Raw genomic sequence first — 18,634 nt, 5'->3', positions numbered from 1 at the left:
CCGGCAGGTTTCGGTGAGAAAATTGTCGTAATAAGTCGGCTCTTACCTGAGACAGCGGCGCTTGCGTCCTCCTGCAGCAGCTGTCAAAAAGGCAGCTGCGACTTTCTTGGCTCCTCCATGGCTTCCATCAGAGATACTGGCGGTCAACACACCCCTCTGACTTTCAGGTATGACTTTATAATCTCACTAAAACAATAGTAACACAGTCAGATAAGGAATTATCCTAGTAAATGTGTCTAATAACATATGAATCGCTCTCATTTCCCTCGCCTGATTTTTGTTTTTTTTCTAGTGCTTCACTCTAACTTTTTTCATCCACGAATCTCAAATTAATGGGGAAATTGTTGCTTTCTCGGTCCGAATCGCTCTTGTTGCTGGTGGCTATGATTGTAAACAATGTGAGGATCCTGATAACCCGTGACGTCACGCGCACATCATCTGCTACTTCCGGTACAGGCAAGGCTTTTTTATTAGTGACCAAAAGTTGCGAACTTTATCGTCGATGTTCTCTACTAAATCCTTTCAGCAAAAATATGGCAATATCGCAAAATGATCAAGTATGACACATGGAATGGACCTGCTATCCCCGTTTAAATAAGAACATCTCATTTCAGTAGGCCTTTAAAGGAGGCCTTGGTGGTTGTAGTGTTGAATGTAGCCTACCACTCCATGGCCTCGTCCAGGCCTGTGCCCTTGGTGGCTGAGGTCTTGAAGATCTGCCACTTCCTGTCTTTGAGGGCGGGAAGACCCAGTGCGTTGGCCACCTCGGCGGGCGTCATGGCCTGGTCCATGTCTTGTTTGTTTGCAAACACCACCAGGATGGCCTTCTTCAGCTCCTCCTCCTGGACACAAGCAACCATGACGACGCCGCTAAGCCACACCCCCACCTCAGCCACTCACCTCCAACATGGCCACAAGCTCAGACTTGGAGATGCCCATCCTGTCGCGGTCGCTGCTGTCCACCACGTAGATGACGGCGTCTGTGTTGGAGTAGTAACATCTCCAGTAGGGCCTGTGAGGAGGAGGAGGAGGCAGTCAGCTGAGGAGAACCCTGCTATGTCTTCTTTTGTCATGTACCTGATACTGGTCTGTCCACCCAGATCCCACACCTGGAACTTCAGATTCTTGTATGTGACCGTCTCCACATTAAAGCCGATTGCTGCAAAAAGAAAACCAACAAGCGTGTAATAGTTAGTAGTAGTTAGTAGTATCAATCAATGTTTACTTATATACCGTATTTCTTTGAATTGCCGCCGGGGCGCTAATTAATTTAAAACCTCTTCTCACTCTGGCGCTTACCAAAGGCATGCGGTAAAAGTAAGCATGCGCTAATTAATTTAAAACCTCTTCTCACTCCGGCGTTTACCAAAGGCACGCAGGAAATTTAGGCCTGAGCTTATACATTTGAGTGTGATGTAAGGATACGATCATGAAAAGCACATTTAATTACAAAAAAAAAGTTATTATGGTCTTACCTTTACTTATAAAAGAATACCATGCAGAGCTCTTTATGATCAAAAGCATCGATAGCTTGTTCATAGAACTCTTATCTTTCTTCAGTTTTAAAAGTCTGTGACGAGTTTGACCCGTCAGAAATTCTAGGCATATGCTTATTACTTTGCGAAACAAGTGTGACCTGGCGGAAATTGTAGACATGTACTAATAATAATAATATTTTGTGAAACAAGTTTGAGCCGGCGGAAATGCTAAGCATGCGCTAATTATTTTGCGAAACGAGTTTGACCCGGCAGTAATTCTAGTCAGGCGTATACTATATACATGGCAGCAATTCAAGGAAATACAGTAGCCCTTAATCACAAGTGTCTCAAAGGGCTGCACAAGCCACAAACACATCCGAGGTACAGTGCCCACATAAGGGCAAGGAAAAACTCACGACCCAGTGGGACGTCGATGAAAATGACTATGAGAAACCTTGGAGAGGACCGCAGATGTGGGTAACCCCCGCCCCTCTCTAGGGGAGACCAGATGCAATGGACATTGAGTGGGTCTAACATGCTGAAAAGTGTTGAGATGTGTTTGTTTAAAAACTGCTAATAACAGATCAGGGGTGTCTTAACTGACAACTCAAGTATGGGGGAGACATTTTGAAATGTGTTTATTTAATAAAAAACAAAAAAAAAGCTAAAGTCTGATTTTTTCAGAGTGAGAGAGAGAATACACTGTTATAGGTGACTAAGTATATTATTAATTGTTTAAAAATGTCATATTTTTTGCTCTTCTTTTTTTTGGACAGATGTTATTTGAAAATACACAAGTTACAATTCTGGCAGAAATGTATATTTGCACCCAGTATCAGATTGATACCTGCTTGACTTTTACTTGGGATCAGAACATATACCAATGGTGTTGCACATCACTACTGATCATGTCAGGGGCGGAGTTTCAGGGGAAGGTGGAGCTTTCCTACTACTCGTGTACAGAGGAACTATGATCGTGCAAACCATAGACATGTAAGTACGCAGCATGGAGCGCTACTGTCTACTAGCACTGACGAGACGCCGGGCCGCCATCTTGGAGTGGTGATCAGTACAATGCATTTGGCAGAAGCAATGAACTGTTAGCGCATTTCATTCATTTTACCTAACTGAAGACCACTCATTTTCACCTCATACGTGTAGCTATGATAAAAGGACACGTGTTTTAATATTCATAGTTTGCTTAACAGTAATAGAATATTCTTATATGCTAGAAGTGACCAGACGTCCCGGATCAAAACTGGGAATATAATCCCAGAGAAGGGGTAAAAAATGGTCAGCTAGTTTTATGTTGAAGAAAGAATATGATTAGGTTATATATACATGCATGTATCCGACATAAATAATGTATGAATACATTAGATATATATATATATCTTATAGACCAGCGGTCACCAACGCGGTACCCGCGGGCACCAGGTAGCCCGTAAGGACCAGATGAGTTGCCCTCTGGTCTGTTCTAAAAATAGCTCAAATAGCAGCACTTACCAGTGAGCTGCTTCTATTTTTTAAATTGTATTTATTTACTAGCAAGCTGGTCTCGCTTTGCTCGACATTTTTAATTCTAAGAGACAAAACTCAAATAGAATATTAAAAATCCACGAAAATATTTTAAAGACTTGGTCTTCACTTGTTTAAATAACTTCATTTATTTTTTTTACTTTGCTTCTTATAACTTTCAGAAAGACAATTTTAGAGAAAAAATACAACCTTAAAAATTATTTTAGGATTTTTAAACACATACATTTTTACCTTTTAAATTCCTTCCTGACAATTTAAATCAATGTTCAAGTATTTTTTTTTTTTATTGTCAAGAATAATAAATACATTTTGATTTAATTCTTCATTTTGGCTTCTGTTTTTTCGACGGAAGAATATTTGTGAAATTAAAATTCAAAAAAATTATTCTGGCAAATCTACAAAATCTTTAGAATCAAATTTAAATCTTATTTCAAAGTCTTTTGAATTTCTTTTAAAATTTTTGTTCTGGAAAATCTAGAAAAAATTATGATTTTTCTGTTAGAAATATAGCTTGGTCCAATTGCAAAGTGCAGATTGGATTTTAACCTATTTAAAACATGTCATCAAAATTCAAAAAAATAATCTTAATGAGAAAAAATTACTAATGATGTTCCATAAATTATTTTTATTTTTTTCAAAAAGATCCAAATTAGCAAGTTTTTCCATTAATTTTTTTTCGGTTGAATTTTGAATTTTAAAGAATCGAAATTCAAGATACACTATGTTTCAAAATTTAAATTTTCATTTTTTCCGTGTTTTCTCCTCTTTTAAACCATTCAATTAAGTGTTTTTTTCATCATTTATTTTCTACAAAAAACCTTCCGTAAAAGGAAAAAAAATGTACGACGGAATGACAGACAGAAATACCCTTTTTTTTTTATATATAGATTTTTTTATTAAAGGTAAGTTGAGCAAATTGGCTATTTCTGGCAATTTATTTAAGTGTGTATCAAACTGGTAGCCCTTCGCATTAATCAGTACCCAAGAAATAGCTCTTGGTTTCAAAAAGGTTGGTGACCCCTGATGTAGACTGTATGTCTGTTGAGAGTTTATTCTGTCCTGACACTTTGTATTGATATTTTCTATTACATTCTTCCCTTTAATGATCATGTTTACACTGATTGTTTTATATGTATATTTCATGTATGTCGCTTTGGATAAAAGCGTCTGCCAAATACTTCAACATAAACCCCTGATAGTTTTTATATCAGCTAAAACCACCAATCTGTTTCACTGGATTCAGAATAAATCCAAATTCTGTCCTAGCCAACAATGCTAGTATTTGAATATTGTTACCTGAAGACTTATTCCTGCTAACAATTATATTGTGAAGAAAGTATTGTCTTATACTTTGCCTAAAATGAGCATGCTTGCCAACCCTCCCAATTTTCCCGGGAGAGTCCCGAATTTCAATGCCCCTCCTGAAAATCTCCCGGGGCAACCAGTCTCCCAAATTTTTCCCTATTTCCACCCGGACAACAATATTGGGGGCATACTGCCTTTAGCATCCTCTAGAACTTGTCACATCCACTTTTCCTCCATACATAACATATGCAACTTTTACGTACACATAGGTGAATGCAACGCATACTTGGTCAACAGCCATACTGGTCACACTGAGGGTGGCTGTATAAACAAGTTTAACACGGTTACAAATATGCGCCACACTGTGAACCCACTCCAAACAAGACTGACAAACACATTTGGGGAGCACATCCGCACCCTAACATAACAAATACCCAGAACTCCTGGCAGCACTAACTCTTCCGGGACTCTACAGTATACACCCCCCCGCCGTCACCAAGTCAGTTTAGCATCTTGTTTTCTACCTGTCAACTGTCAGTTTAGCATCTTTGTTTTCTACCTGTCAACTATCAGTTTACCATCTTTGTTTTTCTACCTGTCAACTGTCAGTTTACCATCTTTGTTTTTCTACCTGTCAACTGTCAGTTTACCATCTTTGTTTTCTACCTGTCAACTGTCAGTTTAGCATCTTCGTTTTCTACCTGTCAACTGTCAGTTTAGCATCTTCGTTTTCTACCTGTCAACTGTCAGTTTAGAATCTTCGTTTTCTTCCTGTCAACTGTCAGTTTAGCATCTTTGTTTTCTACCTGTCAACTGTCAGTTTAGCATCTTTGTTTTCTACCTGTCAACTGTGAGTTTAGCATCTTTGTTTTCTACCTGTCAACTGTCAGTTTAGCATCTTTTTTTCTACCTGTCAACTGTCAGTTTAGCATTTTTTTTTTCTACCTGTCAACTGTCAGTTTAGCATCTTTGTTTTTCTACCTGTCAACTATCAGTTTAGGCTCCTCGTCACCACTTCAAGATGGCGGCCCAATTTTTTCGCCTCACAGCAGCCAATGCTGCGTCTACTTATGACATGTCTGTGGTGAAAAGAGTTTATTTCTAATCCCCGTAGGCGGAGTCTCACTGTATGTTGCCCCAGTCAATATACAGGACTGACTTTAGAGAGTTAGTGGGTGTAAAAAGTGAATATGTGTAAATGACAAGTGGATCTACGCGATGTCTCCAAGTGGAAATTGGGTAAAAAGGTCATCAAGCCGTCCAACATCAACAGAGAACAAGCTAGGTAAATGCTTAGAGTTCCTTGAGGTCTTCCTACGGCTCCGAGCAAACATGAACCCAGGTCGCCAGCATCAGAGGCGAGCATGCGGACTACCGAGCCCGGGGAAACCGCTTCATATCAAGAGGTTTAAAAAAGGGCCCCAGGTCGAATTTGTTTGATTTACTTACTGGGGATGGTGGTGACAACCTCGCCGACCTGCAGCCGATACAGAATGGTGGTTTTCCCCGCGCCGTCCAAACCCAGTATCAGGATCCTCATCTCCTTGGTGCCAAAGAGGCCCGAGAACAGACTCGAGAAGAAACCACCTGGGGGGTAAATCAGAAGTACTTTGATAATCCCATTCAAGAGCAGACAAACACCACAGGGAGACAGAACCGGATCAGACATGACAGGGAGACTGAGCAGGATCAAACATTACAAAGAGACAGAACAGGATCAAACATTGCAGGGAGACAGAACAGGATCAAACACGACAGGGAGACAGAACAGGATCAAACACGACAGGGAGACAGAACAGGATCAAACACGACAGGGAGACAGAACAGGATCAAACACGACAGGGAGACAGAACAGGATCAAACACGACAAGGAGACAGAACAGGATCAAATACGACAGGGAGACAGAACAGGATCAAACACGACGGAGACAGAACAGAATCAAACACGACAGGGAGACAGAACAGAATCAAACATGACAGGGAGACAGAACAGGATCATATGAGAGAACAGGATCAAACATGACAGGGAGACAGATCAGGTTCAGATGAGACAGAACAGGATCAAACATTACAGGGAGACAGAACAGGATCAAACATGACAGGGAGACAGAACAGGTTCAGATGAGACAGAACAGGATCAAACATTACAGGGAGACAGAACAGGATCAAACATTACAGGGAGACAGAACAGGATCAGATGAGACAGAACAGGATCAAACATGACAGGGAGACAGAAAATAATCAAACATGACAGGGAGACAGAACAGAATCAAATATTACAAGGAGACAGAACAGGATCAGATGAGACAGAACAGGATTAAACATGACACGGAGACAGAAAATAATCAAACATGACAGGGAGACAGAACAGGATCAAACATTACAGGGAGACAGAACAGGATCAAACATAGGGAGACAGAACAGGATCAAACATAGGGAGACAGAACAGGATCAGATGAGACAAAACAGGATCAAACATTACAGGGAGACAAAACAGGATCATACATTACAGGGAGACAGAACAGGATCAGATGAGACAGAACAGGATCAAACATTATAAAGAGACAGAACAGGATCCAACAATACAGGGAGACGGAACAGGATCAAACAGTACAGGGAGACAGAACAGGATCATACATTACAGGGGGACAGAACAGGATCATACATTACAGGGGGACAGAACAGGATCATACATTACAGGGAGACAGAACAGGATCAAACACGACAGGCAGACAGAACAGGATCAAACACGACAGGGAGACAGAACAGGATCAAACACGACAGGGAGACAGAACAGGATCAAACACGACAGGGAGACAGAACAGGATCAAACACGACAGGGAGACAGAACAGGATCAAACACGACGGAGACAGAACAGAATCAAACACGACAGGGAGACAGAACAGAATCAAACATGACAGGGAGACAGAACAGGATCATATGAGAGAACAGGATCAAACATGACAGGGAGACAGATCAGGTTCAGATGAGACAGAACAGGATCAAACATTACAGGGAGACAGAACAGGATCAAACATGACAGGGAGACAGAACAGGTTCAGATGAGACAGAACAGGATCAAACATTACAGGGAGACAGAACAGGATCAGATGAGACAGAACAGGATCAAACATTACAGGGAGACAGAACAGGATCAGATGAGACAGAACAGGATCAAACATGACAGGGAGACAGAAAATAATCAAACATGACAGGGAGACAGAACAGAATCAAATATTACAAGGAGACAGAACAGGATCAGATGAGACAGAACAGGATTAAACATGACACGGAGACAGAAAATAATCAAACATGACAGGGAGACAGAACAGGATCAAACATTACAGGGAGACAGAACAGGATCAAACATAGGGAGACAGAACAGGATCAGATGAGACAAAACAGGATCAAACATTACAGGGAGACAAAACAGGATCATACATTACAGGGAGACAGAACAGGATCAGATGAGACAGAACAGGATCAAACATTATAAAGAGACAGAACAGGATCCAACAATACAGGGAGACGGAACAGGATCAAACAGTACAGGGAGACAGAACAGGATCATACATTACAGGGGGACAGAACAGGATCATACATTACAGGGGGACAGAACAGGATCACTGACGGGTTTGCCAACTTTTGGCGCCCCTTACAAAAACGGTGAGAATACGCTGGTGGGGGTGAGAAAAAAAATATTCAGTCCAAGCCTGGGCCCCTTGAGAAGGGGTGCAGACTGAGGCCAAAGGGGGAAAAAAAACTCATAGCCATAGCACACACAGGCATTTGTGTGAGAGGGAAACTTTAAAGACAATAAAAGAGCAGAGCTGATGTAACCAGCCACTTCTAAATACAGCTACAAAAGTAAAAAAAAGGCAAATATACACTGTGGTGGCCTCTGAGGTGTTCCACACCATCGTCTGCATGGCCAGAGACAGGAGCAGACCCAACAAAGCAACCAAGAGAGACGACTCCACCCTTGGCCGGCCAGTGTCTAGTCCGCATAAATGAGCGAGGATACATCCAAGGAGACTGAGGCGTCTGATACCTGCTCATTCAGCCAAGACACTGTGGAGCTTGTCCAGCTTCGCAGTCCTGTCTCTTCATCCAAATCTCCTCCGGCACCAAAGTGCCACACCTTGTCGCAGTCCCAAGGCAGTGTTTTTCAACCACTGTGCCGTGAGATAACCTATTCAGTGTCTTAGTGGTTAAAGTGTCCGCCCTGCGACAGGTGGTTGTGAGTTCAAACCCCGGCCGAGTCATACCAAAGACTATAAAAATGGGAGACATGACCTCCCTGCTTGGCACTCAGCCTCAAGGCTTGGAATTGGGGGTTGAATCACCAAAAATGATTCCAGGGTGCAGCCACCCTTGCTGCTCACTGCTCCCCTCACCTCCCAGGGGGTGATCAAGGGTGATGGGTCAAATGCAGAGGACAAATTCACCACACCTAGTGTGTGTGTGTATGTGTGTGACTATCATTGGTACTTTATTATATATTATAATTAAAAATTAAAACATAATCAATGTAGAGATCTAAAGTTTATCTAAAGATTCAAATGTTGAAAGTAAAAAAAATAAAAATAAATAAATATCATGGATTATTTCTAATACTTTTAAAAGTAGGGCCCTTCTGGATTTTTTTTTTCATTGCCATTGCTCAAAATAATCATGTATTTAATAATGAATTAAAATCATAGTTTTTTTTTATGAATTATTGACCTATTTTAGGCTCCAATGACTTCACATCAAATATTGCACTTGTACATTTTTGGGGGGAGGAGAATATTGCATATTTTGTGTGTCTGTCATTTAAAAAAGCAAATGTCTCTGTGATTAAAAAATGCATTAAAAAAAAAATCATTTAATAAATTACAAATTACAATTAAAAAAAAATTAAAACAATCGATGCAAAGATCTGAAGTTGTTCTATTCTAGAGATTCAAATGTTGAAAGTTAAAAAATTATTATTTTTAATACTTGTAAAAGCAGGGCCCTTCTGCAGCCCAATAATTTTAAATGGAGGTTTAAAAAAATGGTCATTGCTCAAAATATTAATGTATTTAATAATGAATTAAAATCATTGTTTTTTATGAATTATTGACCTATTTTAGGCTCCAATGGCTTCACATCAAAAATTCCACTGACATTTTTTTGGGGGGGAAATATTGCATATTTTGTGTGTCTGTCATTTAGAAAAAAACTAATCTTTCTTTGATTAAAAAATGCATTAAAACAAACAATAAAAAAACTTTTAAAAAATCATCTTATAATAAATTGCATATTATAGAAAATTACAAAAATAATCAATGTAAAGATCTGAAGTTGATCTAAAAATTCAAATGTTGATAGTTAAAAATTGATTTTTAATACTTGTAAAAGTAGGGCCCTTCTTGAGCCCAATCATTTTAAAAGGATGTTTAAAAAATGGTCATTGCTCAAAGTAATAATGTATTTAATAATGAATTAATTTTATGAAATGTTGACCTATTTTAGGCTCCAATAACTTCGCATCAAATATTCCACTTTGACATTTTTTTGAGGGGGAAAATATTGCATATTTTGTGTCCGTCATTAAAAAAAAAAGGATTTTTTTCTGTTACTAAAAATGCATAAAAAACAAACATTAAAAAAAATCATGTTATAATAAATTACGTACTATAATAAAAAAAAATTACAAAAATAATCGATCTTAAAGATCTGAAGTTGATCTAGAGATTCAAATGTTGATAGTTAAAAAAATTTTATTTTAATACTTGTAAAAGTAGGGCCCTTCTGGAGCCCAATAATTTGTGTGGTCATTGCTCAAAGTAATGTATAAATTAAATTTATGAATTATTGAAATATTTTAGGCTCCAATGACCTCACATCAAATATTCCACTTTGACATTTTTTGGGGGGGGGATATTGAATATTTTTGTGTCATTAAAAAAAAAAAAAAAAAAAGCAAATGCTTCTGTGATTGAAAAATGCATTAAAACAAACAAAAGGAAAAAAAAAACATTAAAAAATGTTATAATATGCCCTGCTCAGTGGCCTAGTGGTTAGAGCAGAGGTCAGGAACCATTTTGGCTGAGAGAGCCATGAAAGCCAAATATTTAAAAATGTATTTCCGTGAGAGCCGTGTAATATTTTTTTAACAAAATGCGTGCATTTTTATGTAAGACCGACATTTTTTAATCCTCTTATTCTTTAATAACATTGTTATTCTGAATCTGACCAATAATGAATGCAATACTTCTTACCATTAATGCGACTTCTTGACCAGGTGCGGTAGAAAACGGACGGATGGATTAAAATGCACGAGAACTGTTTTATATTTTGAACGTTACTACCAGCAGGATTATTCATTACTTATCGTGTTAAGCAATGTCAGCTAAGATGTATCCGAGAGCCAGATGCAGTCATCCAAAAAGCCACATCTGGCTCGAGAGCCATAGATAGGTTCCCGTCTCCTGGGTTAGAGTGTCCGCCCTGGGACGGGTAGGTCGTGAGTTCAAAACCCCGGCCGAGTCATACCAAAGACTATAATAACGTGAGCCATTACCTCCTCAGCATCAAGGCTTGGAATTGGGGGTTGAATCACCCGAAAATTATTCCCAGGCGCGGCCACCGCTGCTGCTCACTGCTCCCCTCACCTCCCAGGGGTTGGAACAAGCGGATGGGTCAAATGCAGGACACATTACACCACACCTAGTGTGTGTGTGTGACTATCATTGCAACTTAAACTTAACTTAAAGGCCTACTGAAACCCACTAATACAGACCACGCAGTCTGATAGTTTATATATCAATGATGAAATGTTAACATTGCAACACATGCCAATACGGCCTTTTTAGTTTACTAAATTGCATTTTAAAATTTCCCGCGAAGTGTCGTGTTGAAAACGTCGCGGTATGATGACGCGTACGCTTGACGTCTCGGGTTGTATTTTCCAGCCCGATCCGAGCTATAAGTCGTCTGCTTTAATCGCATAATTACACAGTATTCTGGACATCTGTGTTGCTGAATCTTTTGCAATCTGTTCAATTAATAATGGAGACGTCAAGGAAGAAAGATGTAGGTGGGAAGCTTTTAGCCTTTAGCCACACAAACACACGGGGTTTCCTTGTTTAAAATTCCCAGAGGTGAATCTTTACTATGGATCAGAGCGGTCAAGCGAACACGGATCCCGACTACTTGTCAACCGGCAGTTTTCAGTGAGAAAATTGTGGTAATAAGTCGTCTCTTACTGGAGATTAGCGGAGCTTCTGTCCTGCTGTGTGACTTCCCTCAGACTCTGGCATCAACACACCCGTGGCCACACCCCTAGGACTTTCAGGTACTATTTAACTCACTAAAATACGAGCAACACAATTGGCAGATAAGGAATTTCCCAGAATTATCCTATTAAATGTGTCTAAAAACATCTGAATCGCTCCCACTGCAATCGCCTTTTTTTTTCTTTCTTTCTATTCCTTCACTCTAAATTTCCTCATCCACGAATCTTTCATCCTCGCTCAAGTTAATGGGGAAATCGTCGCTTTCTCTGTCGGAATCGCTCTCGCTGCTGGTGGCCCTGATTGTAAACAATGTTCAGATGTGAGGAGCTCCACAACCCGTGACGTCACGCGCACATCGTCTGCTACTTCCGGTACAGCCAAGGCTTTTTTATTAGCGACCAAAAGTTGCGAACTTTATCGCCGATGTTCTCTACTAAATCCTGTCAGCAAAAATATGGCAATATCGCGAAATTATCAAGTATGACACATAGAATGGACCTGCTATCCCCGTTTGAATAAGAAAATCTCATTTCAGTAGGCCGTTAAAGTAATTAGCGCAGGCTTACTTTTACTGCATGCCTTTGGTAAGTGCCAGCGTGAGAAGAGCTTTTAAATTAATTAGCGCCTCGGCGGCAATTCAAGGAAATACGGTATTTCAAAGAGTGCCCACGTCGCAACAAAACAATGATTTTAAATATTTCAGAGTGTTCACTTCACAGCAAAACAATGATTTTAATTTTTTCAAAGAGTGTTCACGTCACAACACAAACATTACTCCGGGCTAACAGCTAGCACGGCGCTAGCTAGCCCAACCACGTGTAAACTGTCAGGTTAAAAGTCAAAATACTGGCGTTTGTAAAGCTAAATGTAAAGCATATACACGCACGTATGCAAATGTTTGGAAAAAATTACCCATTTTGACGAAGACTCGGCTCTTGTCTCGCAGCAGGAGGTCGGACTGGAAAGACCTTCTTCCGTGTGGTGACGTGTCGTCAAGTGACGTCATCAGCACGCGTACTTTATTTCTTGGCTGTCACAAGCCGATCGCTTCACGCATGCGCGAAGATTGCGTCACTTTCGGTGTTTTTTTTTTTATGTTTTATTGACGTTTCGTACAAAACAAACAACTTATTTACCAGAAAAGAGAAGTAAAATACAACAATAAACAGGTAATTATAGAAAAATCAGGACGTATCGCCACAATTTAATTAATTTTGACTTTTCTGTCATTGCAATGAACGACACACGGGGGCGCTACTCGAGGCATTTAACGTTACATCAATGTTTGTTTCTTTTTAATTGAACAACAAACATAAATTTATAATTCGCACAAAAAGTCAAGGCACTTTCAACGTCATAGAAAGAAAACTAAATCAAATACAGACAGTGTATTAAATAATAAAAAATATGAAAGACATTTATAATTCACACAAAAAGTCATGGCACTTTCAACATCAAATAAATCAAACCAAAGCAAATATAGAGAGTATTAAATATGAATAAATAATAACTATAATAAAAAATACGAAATACATTTATAATTCGACAAAAAGTCTAGGTACTTTCAACGTCAAAGAAAGAAAACAAAAGCAAATACAGATGGAGTATTAAATATTGATAAATAATAATAAAAAGAAAGAAAGCAAAAGCAGATAGAGTATTAAATATTAATAAATAATGTTAATTAAAAAAAAAGAAATACATTTATAATTCATACAAAATCAAGGCACTTTCAATGTCAAAGAAAGAAAACCAAAGCAAATACAGATAGAGTATTAAATATTAATAAATAATAAAAATATGAAATATATATATAATTCACATAAAAAGTCAAGGCACTTTCAACATCAAATAAATAAAACCAAAGCAAATACAGAGAGTATTAAATAATAATACATAAAAATAAAAAATATGAAATACATTTATAATTCACACAAAATCAAGGCACTTTCAACGTTAAAGAAAGAAAACCAAAGCAAATACAGATAGAGTATTAAATATGAATAAATGGTAGTTATAAAAAATAAATACAACCAAAGCAAATACAGAGAGTATTAAATATTAATACATAATAATAAAAAATATAAAATAAATTTATAATTCACACAAAGTCAAGGCACTTTCAACGTTAAAGAAAGAAAACCAAAGCAAATACAGATAGAGTATTAAATATTAATAAAAAGTAAGAAAACAAAAGCAAATACTGAGAGTATTCAATATTAATAAATAATAATAAAGAATATGATATACATTTATAATTCACACGAAAAAGTCAAGGCACTTCAACATCAAAGAAAGAAAACCAAAGCAAATACAGAGAGTATTAAATATTAATAAATAATAATAATAATATGAAATACATTTATAATTCACACAAAACGTCAAGGCACTTCAACATCAAAGAAATAAAACCAACGCAAATACAGATAGTGTATTGAATATTAATAAATAATCATTTAAAAAAATATGAAATACATTTATAATTCACACAAAATCAAGGCACTTTCAACGTCAAAGAAAGAAAACCAAAGCAAATACAGATAGAGTATTAAATATCAATAAATAATAATAATAAAAAGAAAGAAAACAAAAGCAAATACAGATGGAGTATTAAATATTGTATTAAACTAAAACTGAACTGGCTGCAAAGTAAACAAAAACAGTGCTGGACGACAGCAAAGACTTACAGCGTGCGTCCACAAAGTATATCCTGACATGACAAGACAATCAACAAGAAAATAGGAGCGCAAGTGAAGAACTAAAACATTACACAAAGGAAAACACCAAAAAATTCGAAATAAGTCACCGTGTGATGAGACAAGTCGTGACAGTAGACCTACTTTGAGACAAGAGCTATAGTGATGCTTGGTCATGGTTTGAATTCATATCCAACATTTGCAAAAACGACTTTTTACTGTCTATATCGGCTGCTGAGTTTAATTTTTTTATGTTTTCTGCTGGTGGTGTGCCTCGAGATTTTTTCAATGAAAACAATGTCCCTTGGCTCAGAAAAGGTTGAAAAACACTGCAATAGAGATGAATGGAGAATTAGCTCTTGCTTTAAACCTGGTCTGTGTCGCCCTCTAGTGGTAAAATAGGGTAACTATTGTGTAACAAAAGGAATTAAACAGGGCTAAAGTTGCGCTTGCGAATGATATCGTCAAGCAGACACTCGGTTAAAACTACATCTAACACATTATAGGCATTTTAGCATGAATAACCCTGATATTTTCGACGTATACTTACATTTTAGTCAGGAACGCACACAACGCTGTTCAAATATTAACGCTACAAACAGGAAATGACGTTTCAGACTAGATCGCCAAATTAAGAGCACAAGAAGTCAAAATGCTATATAAGGCATTTGAGCGCATCATTCTGGTTTCTGTACGTTTGAAAAAAAAATGATGCATTCTTAAATGACGTTTTGTTTGTAAATAATGGCGTTGTTGGTGAACACTGAGACGACATTTACAATATGCAAACTCAGTGACCCACTTCCCATACGATATAACTCCACATTGAACTAAAGATTGAGCAGTTCACATAATAAATACAATTAAATGCAATCGCCTATCAAATCAAATAAAATGAATTATGGGCATATCTACTTAAAAAAAAATAAAAAAAAATGTGTTGACATGTGTGACTTAAGTGTTATTATGACAATGACAATAAAGGAATTGATTGATTAATTTGAACTTTTTTCCAAGATTTTTTTATCAATTTGAAATCATTTAACTCAATGTGAGAATTTGGATTTTACTTTTTATGTTTGACGAATTAAGCCTGCGATATAGTTACATTGAAAAGCATTTTCTAGGTCGTTTTCTTTCATTAAAATGGCAATAAAATACCCAAATCAACCTCTTCTACGGTGAATTAAAATATGCACTTCCCATACGATATAACTCAATATTTACCAAAAGATTGAGCAATTCACATAAAAAATCAAATTAAAAGCAACCGCCATACAAACAAAACCTGGCATTAAAAAGTTCAATTAAATATATGAGACAATATATACACATATATGAATAAAATACATGTATTAAAAACTGGGTTTATCCAAAACAACTTAAATTCCTGCAATAAATATAATCATTTAAAAAATAAAATAAACCAAATCTCGTTGACATGTATGACTCAAGTGTTATGTCAATGACAATAAAGGAATTGATTGATTTTCACTATTTTTTAAGATTTTATTAATAATTTGAAATCATTTAGCCCAATGTGAGAATTTGGGTTTTACTTTTTATGATTGCCTGCAATATAATGACAAAGAAAGTATTTTCCAGGTCTTTTTCTTTCATTAAAATACCAATAAAATATCCAAATTAAACTCTTCTACGGTGAACTTTTTGCAACTTAACGCCAAAAAAACGGAAATGCTGATTATCGGTCCTGCTAGACACCGACCTCTATTTAATAATACAACTTTAACATTTGACAACCAAATAATAAAACAAGGTGACTCGGTAAAAAATCTGGGTATTATTTTCGACCCAACTCTCTCCTTTGAGTCACACATTAAAAGCGTTACTAAAACGGCCTTCTTTCATCTCCGTAATATCGCTAAAATTCGCTCCATTTTGTCCACTAAAGACGCCGAGATCATTATCCATGCGTTTGTTACGTCTCGTCTCGATTACTGTAACGTATTATTTTCGGGTCTCCCCATGTCTAGCATTAAAAGATTACAGTTGGTACAAAATGCGGCTGCTAGACTTTTGACAAGAACAAGAAAGTTTGCTCATATTACGCCTGTACTGGCTCACCTGCACTGGCTTCCTGTGCACTTAAGATGTGACTTTAAGGTTTTACTAATTACGTATAAAATACTACACGGTCTAGCTCCAGCCTATCTTGCCGATTGTATTGTACCATATGTCCCGGCAAGAAATCTGCGTTCAAAAGACTCCGGCTTATTAGTGATTCCTAGAGCCCAAAAAAAGTCTGCGGGCTATAGAGCGTTTTCCGTTCGGGCTCCAGTACTCTGGAATGCCCTCCCGGTAACAGTTCGAGATGCCACCTCAGTAGAAGCATTTAAGTCTAACCTTAAAACTCATTTGTATACTCTAGCCTTTAAATAGACTCCCTTTTTAGACCAGTTGATCTGCCGTTTCTTTTCTTTTTCTTCTATGTCCCACTCTCCCTTGTGGAGGGGGTCCGGTCCGATCCGGTGGCCATGTACTGCTTGCCTGTGTATCGGCTGGGGACATCTCTGCGCTGCTGATCCGCCTCCGCTTGGGATGGTTTCCTGCTGGCTCCGCTGTGAACGAGACTCTCGCTGCTGTGTTGGATCCGCTTTGGACTGGACTCTCGCGACTGTGTTGGATCCATTATGGATTGAACTTTCACAGTATCATGTTGGACCCGCTCGACATCCATTGCTTTCCTCCTCTCCAAGGTTCTCATAGTCATCATTGTCACCGACGTCCCACTGGGTGTGAGTTTTCCTTGCCCTTATGTGGGCCTACCGAGGATGTCGTAGTGGTTTGTGCAGCCCTTTGAGACACTAGTGATTTAGGGCTATATAAGTAAACATTGATTGATTGATTGATATGAGACAATATATACACATATATAAATAAAATACATGTATTAAAAACTGGGCTTATCTAAAACAACTTAAATTCCTGCAATAAATATAATCATTCAAAAAATAAAATAAACCAAATCTCGTTGACATGTATGACTCAAGTGTTATGTCAATGACAATAAAGGAATTGATTGATTTGAACTATTTTTTAAGATTTTATTAATAATTTGAAATCATTTAGCCCAATGTGAGAATTTGGGTTTTACTTTTTATGATTGCCTGCAATATAATAACATAGATAGTATTTTCCAGGTCTTTTTCTTTCATTAAAATACCAATAAAATACCCAAATTAAACTCTTCTACGGTGAATTAAAATACGCACTTCCCATACGATATAACTCAATATTTAACAAAAGATTGAGCAATGTGTTGAATCCACTTGGAACTGGATTCTCACGGTTGTGTTGGATCCACTATGGATTGAACTTTCACAGTATCATGTTAGACCCGCTTGACATCCGTGGCTTTCGGTCCCCTAGAGGGTGGGTGAGGGGGTTGCCCACATATGCGGTCCTCTCCAAGGTTTCTCATAGTCATCATTGTCACCGACGTCCCACTGGGTGTGAGTTTTCTTTGTCTACCGAGGATGTCGTTGTGGTTTGTGCAGCCTTTTGAGACACTAGTGATTTAGGGCTATATAAATAATCATTGATTGATTATTGATTGAATTCACATAAAAAAATCTAATTAAATGCAAACGCCATACAAACAAAACCTGGTATTAAAAAGTTCAATTAAATATAAGAGACAATATACACACATGAAAAAATAAAATACATACATTAAAAACTGGCCTTATCCAAAACAACTTAAATTCCTGTAATAAATCTGATAATTTAAAAAAATAAAATAAAAAGCAAAATTTCGTTGACATGTATGACTTGAGTGCTATTTTGACAATGACAATAAAGGAATTGATTGATAGATTTTAACTAAGATTTTATTTTAAAAATTTAAGTCATTTAACCCAATGTGAGATTTTGGGTTTTACTTTTTATGTTTGCCTGCAATATAATAACATTAAAAAGCATTTTCTAGATCGTTTTCTTTCATTAAAATACCAATAAAATTGCCAAATGAAACTCTTCTAGGGTGAATTAAAATATGCACTTCCCATACGATTTAACTAAATATTTAACAAAAGATTGAGCAATTCACATAATAAATCAAATTAAATGCAATCGTCATAAAAACAAAACCGGGTATTAAAAAGTTAAATTAATAAAAAATACATTATATACACATATAGAAGTAAAATACATATTTTCAAACTGGGCTTATCTAAAACAAATTAAATTACAGCAATAAATATAATTTAAAAAATGACATAAAAAACAAAATCTCGTTGACATGTATGACTTAAGTGCTATAATGAAAATGACAATAAAAGGAATTGATTGATTTTAACTATTTTCCAAGATAAAAAAAAAAATAGTTAA

The 18,634-nt window shown here is 37.2% G+C and overlaps 2 protein-coding genes across 2 annotated transcripts in view; one reads left to right on the top strand and one right to left on the bottom strand.

Moving 5' to 3' along the window:
• utp20 (UTP20 small subunit processome component) overlaps nt 1–2,147 on the top strand; it is a 104,477-nt gene extending 102,330 nt beyond the window's left edge. The window contains exon 60 of the mRNA XM_061914056.1: nt 1–2,147. This exon is cut by the window's left edge and continues 1,720 nt beyond it. The gene's annotated coding sequence lies outside the window, so the exon portion shown is untranslated.
• arl1 (ADP-ribosylation factor-like 1) overlaps nt 1–12,630 on the bottom strand; it is a 14,114-nt gene extending 1,484 nt beyond the window's left edge. Inside the window, exons 1-5 of the mRNA XM_061914057.1 lie at nt 12,501–12,630; nt 5,772–5,909; nt 1,078–1,159; nt 901–1,012; nt 664–842 (exon numbers count right to left, since the gene is read on the bottom strand). Of these exons, the coding sequence (XP_061770041.1) occupies nt 664–842; nt 901–1,012; nt 1,078–1,159; nt 5,772–5,909; nt 12,501–12,594 (605 nt within the window). The 5' untranslated portion in view covers nt 12,595–12,630. The remainder of the gene's footprint in view (nt 1–663; nt 843–900; nt 1,013–1,077; nt 1,160–5,771; nt 5,910–12,500) is intronic.
• Nucleotides 12,631–18,634: the final 6,004 nt, after the last annotated feature.

The sequence above is a fragment of the Nerophis ophidion genome, linkage group LG10, assembly GCF_033978795.1.
Source record: "Nerophis ophidion isolate RoL-2023_Sa linkage group LG10, RoL_Noph_v1.0, whole genome shotgun sequence".
Taxonomy (NCBI): Eukaryota; Metazoa; Chordata; class Actinopteri; order Syngnathiformes; family Syngnathidae; genus Nerophis; species Nerophis ophidion.
Note: the sequence above shows the minus strand (reverse complement) of the source record. Positions and strands in the feature narration are given on the sequence as shown.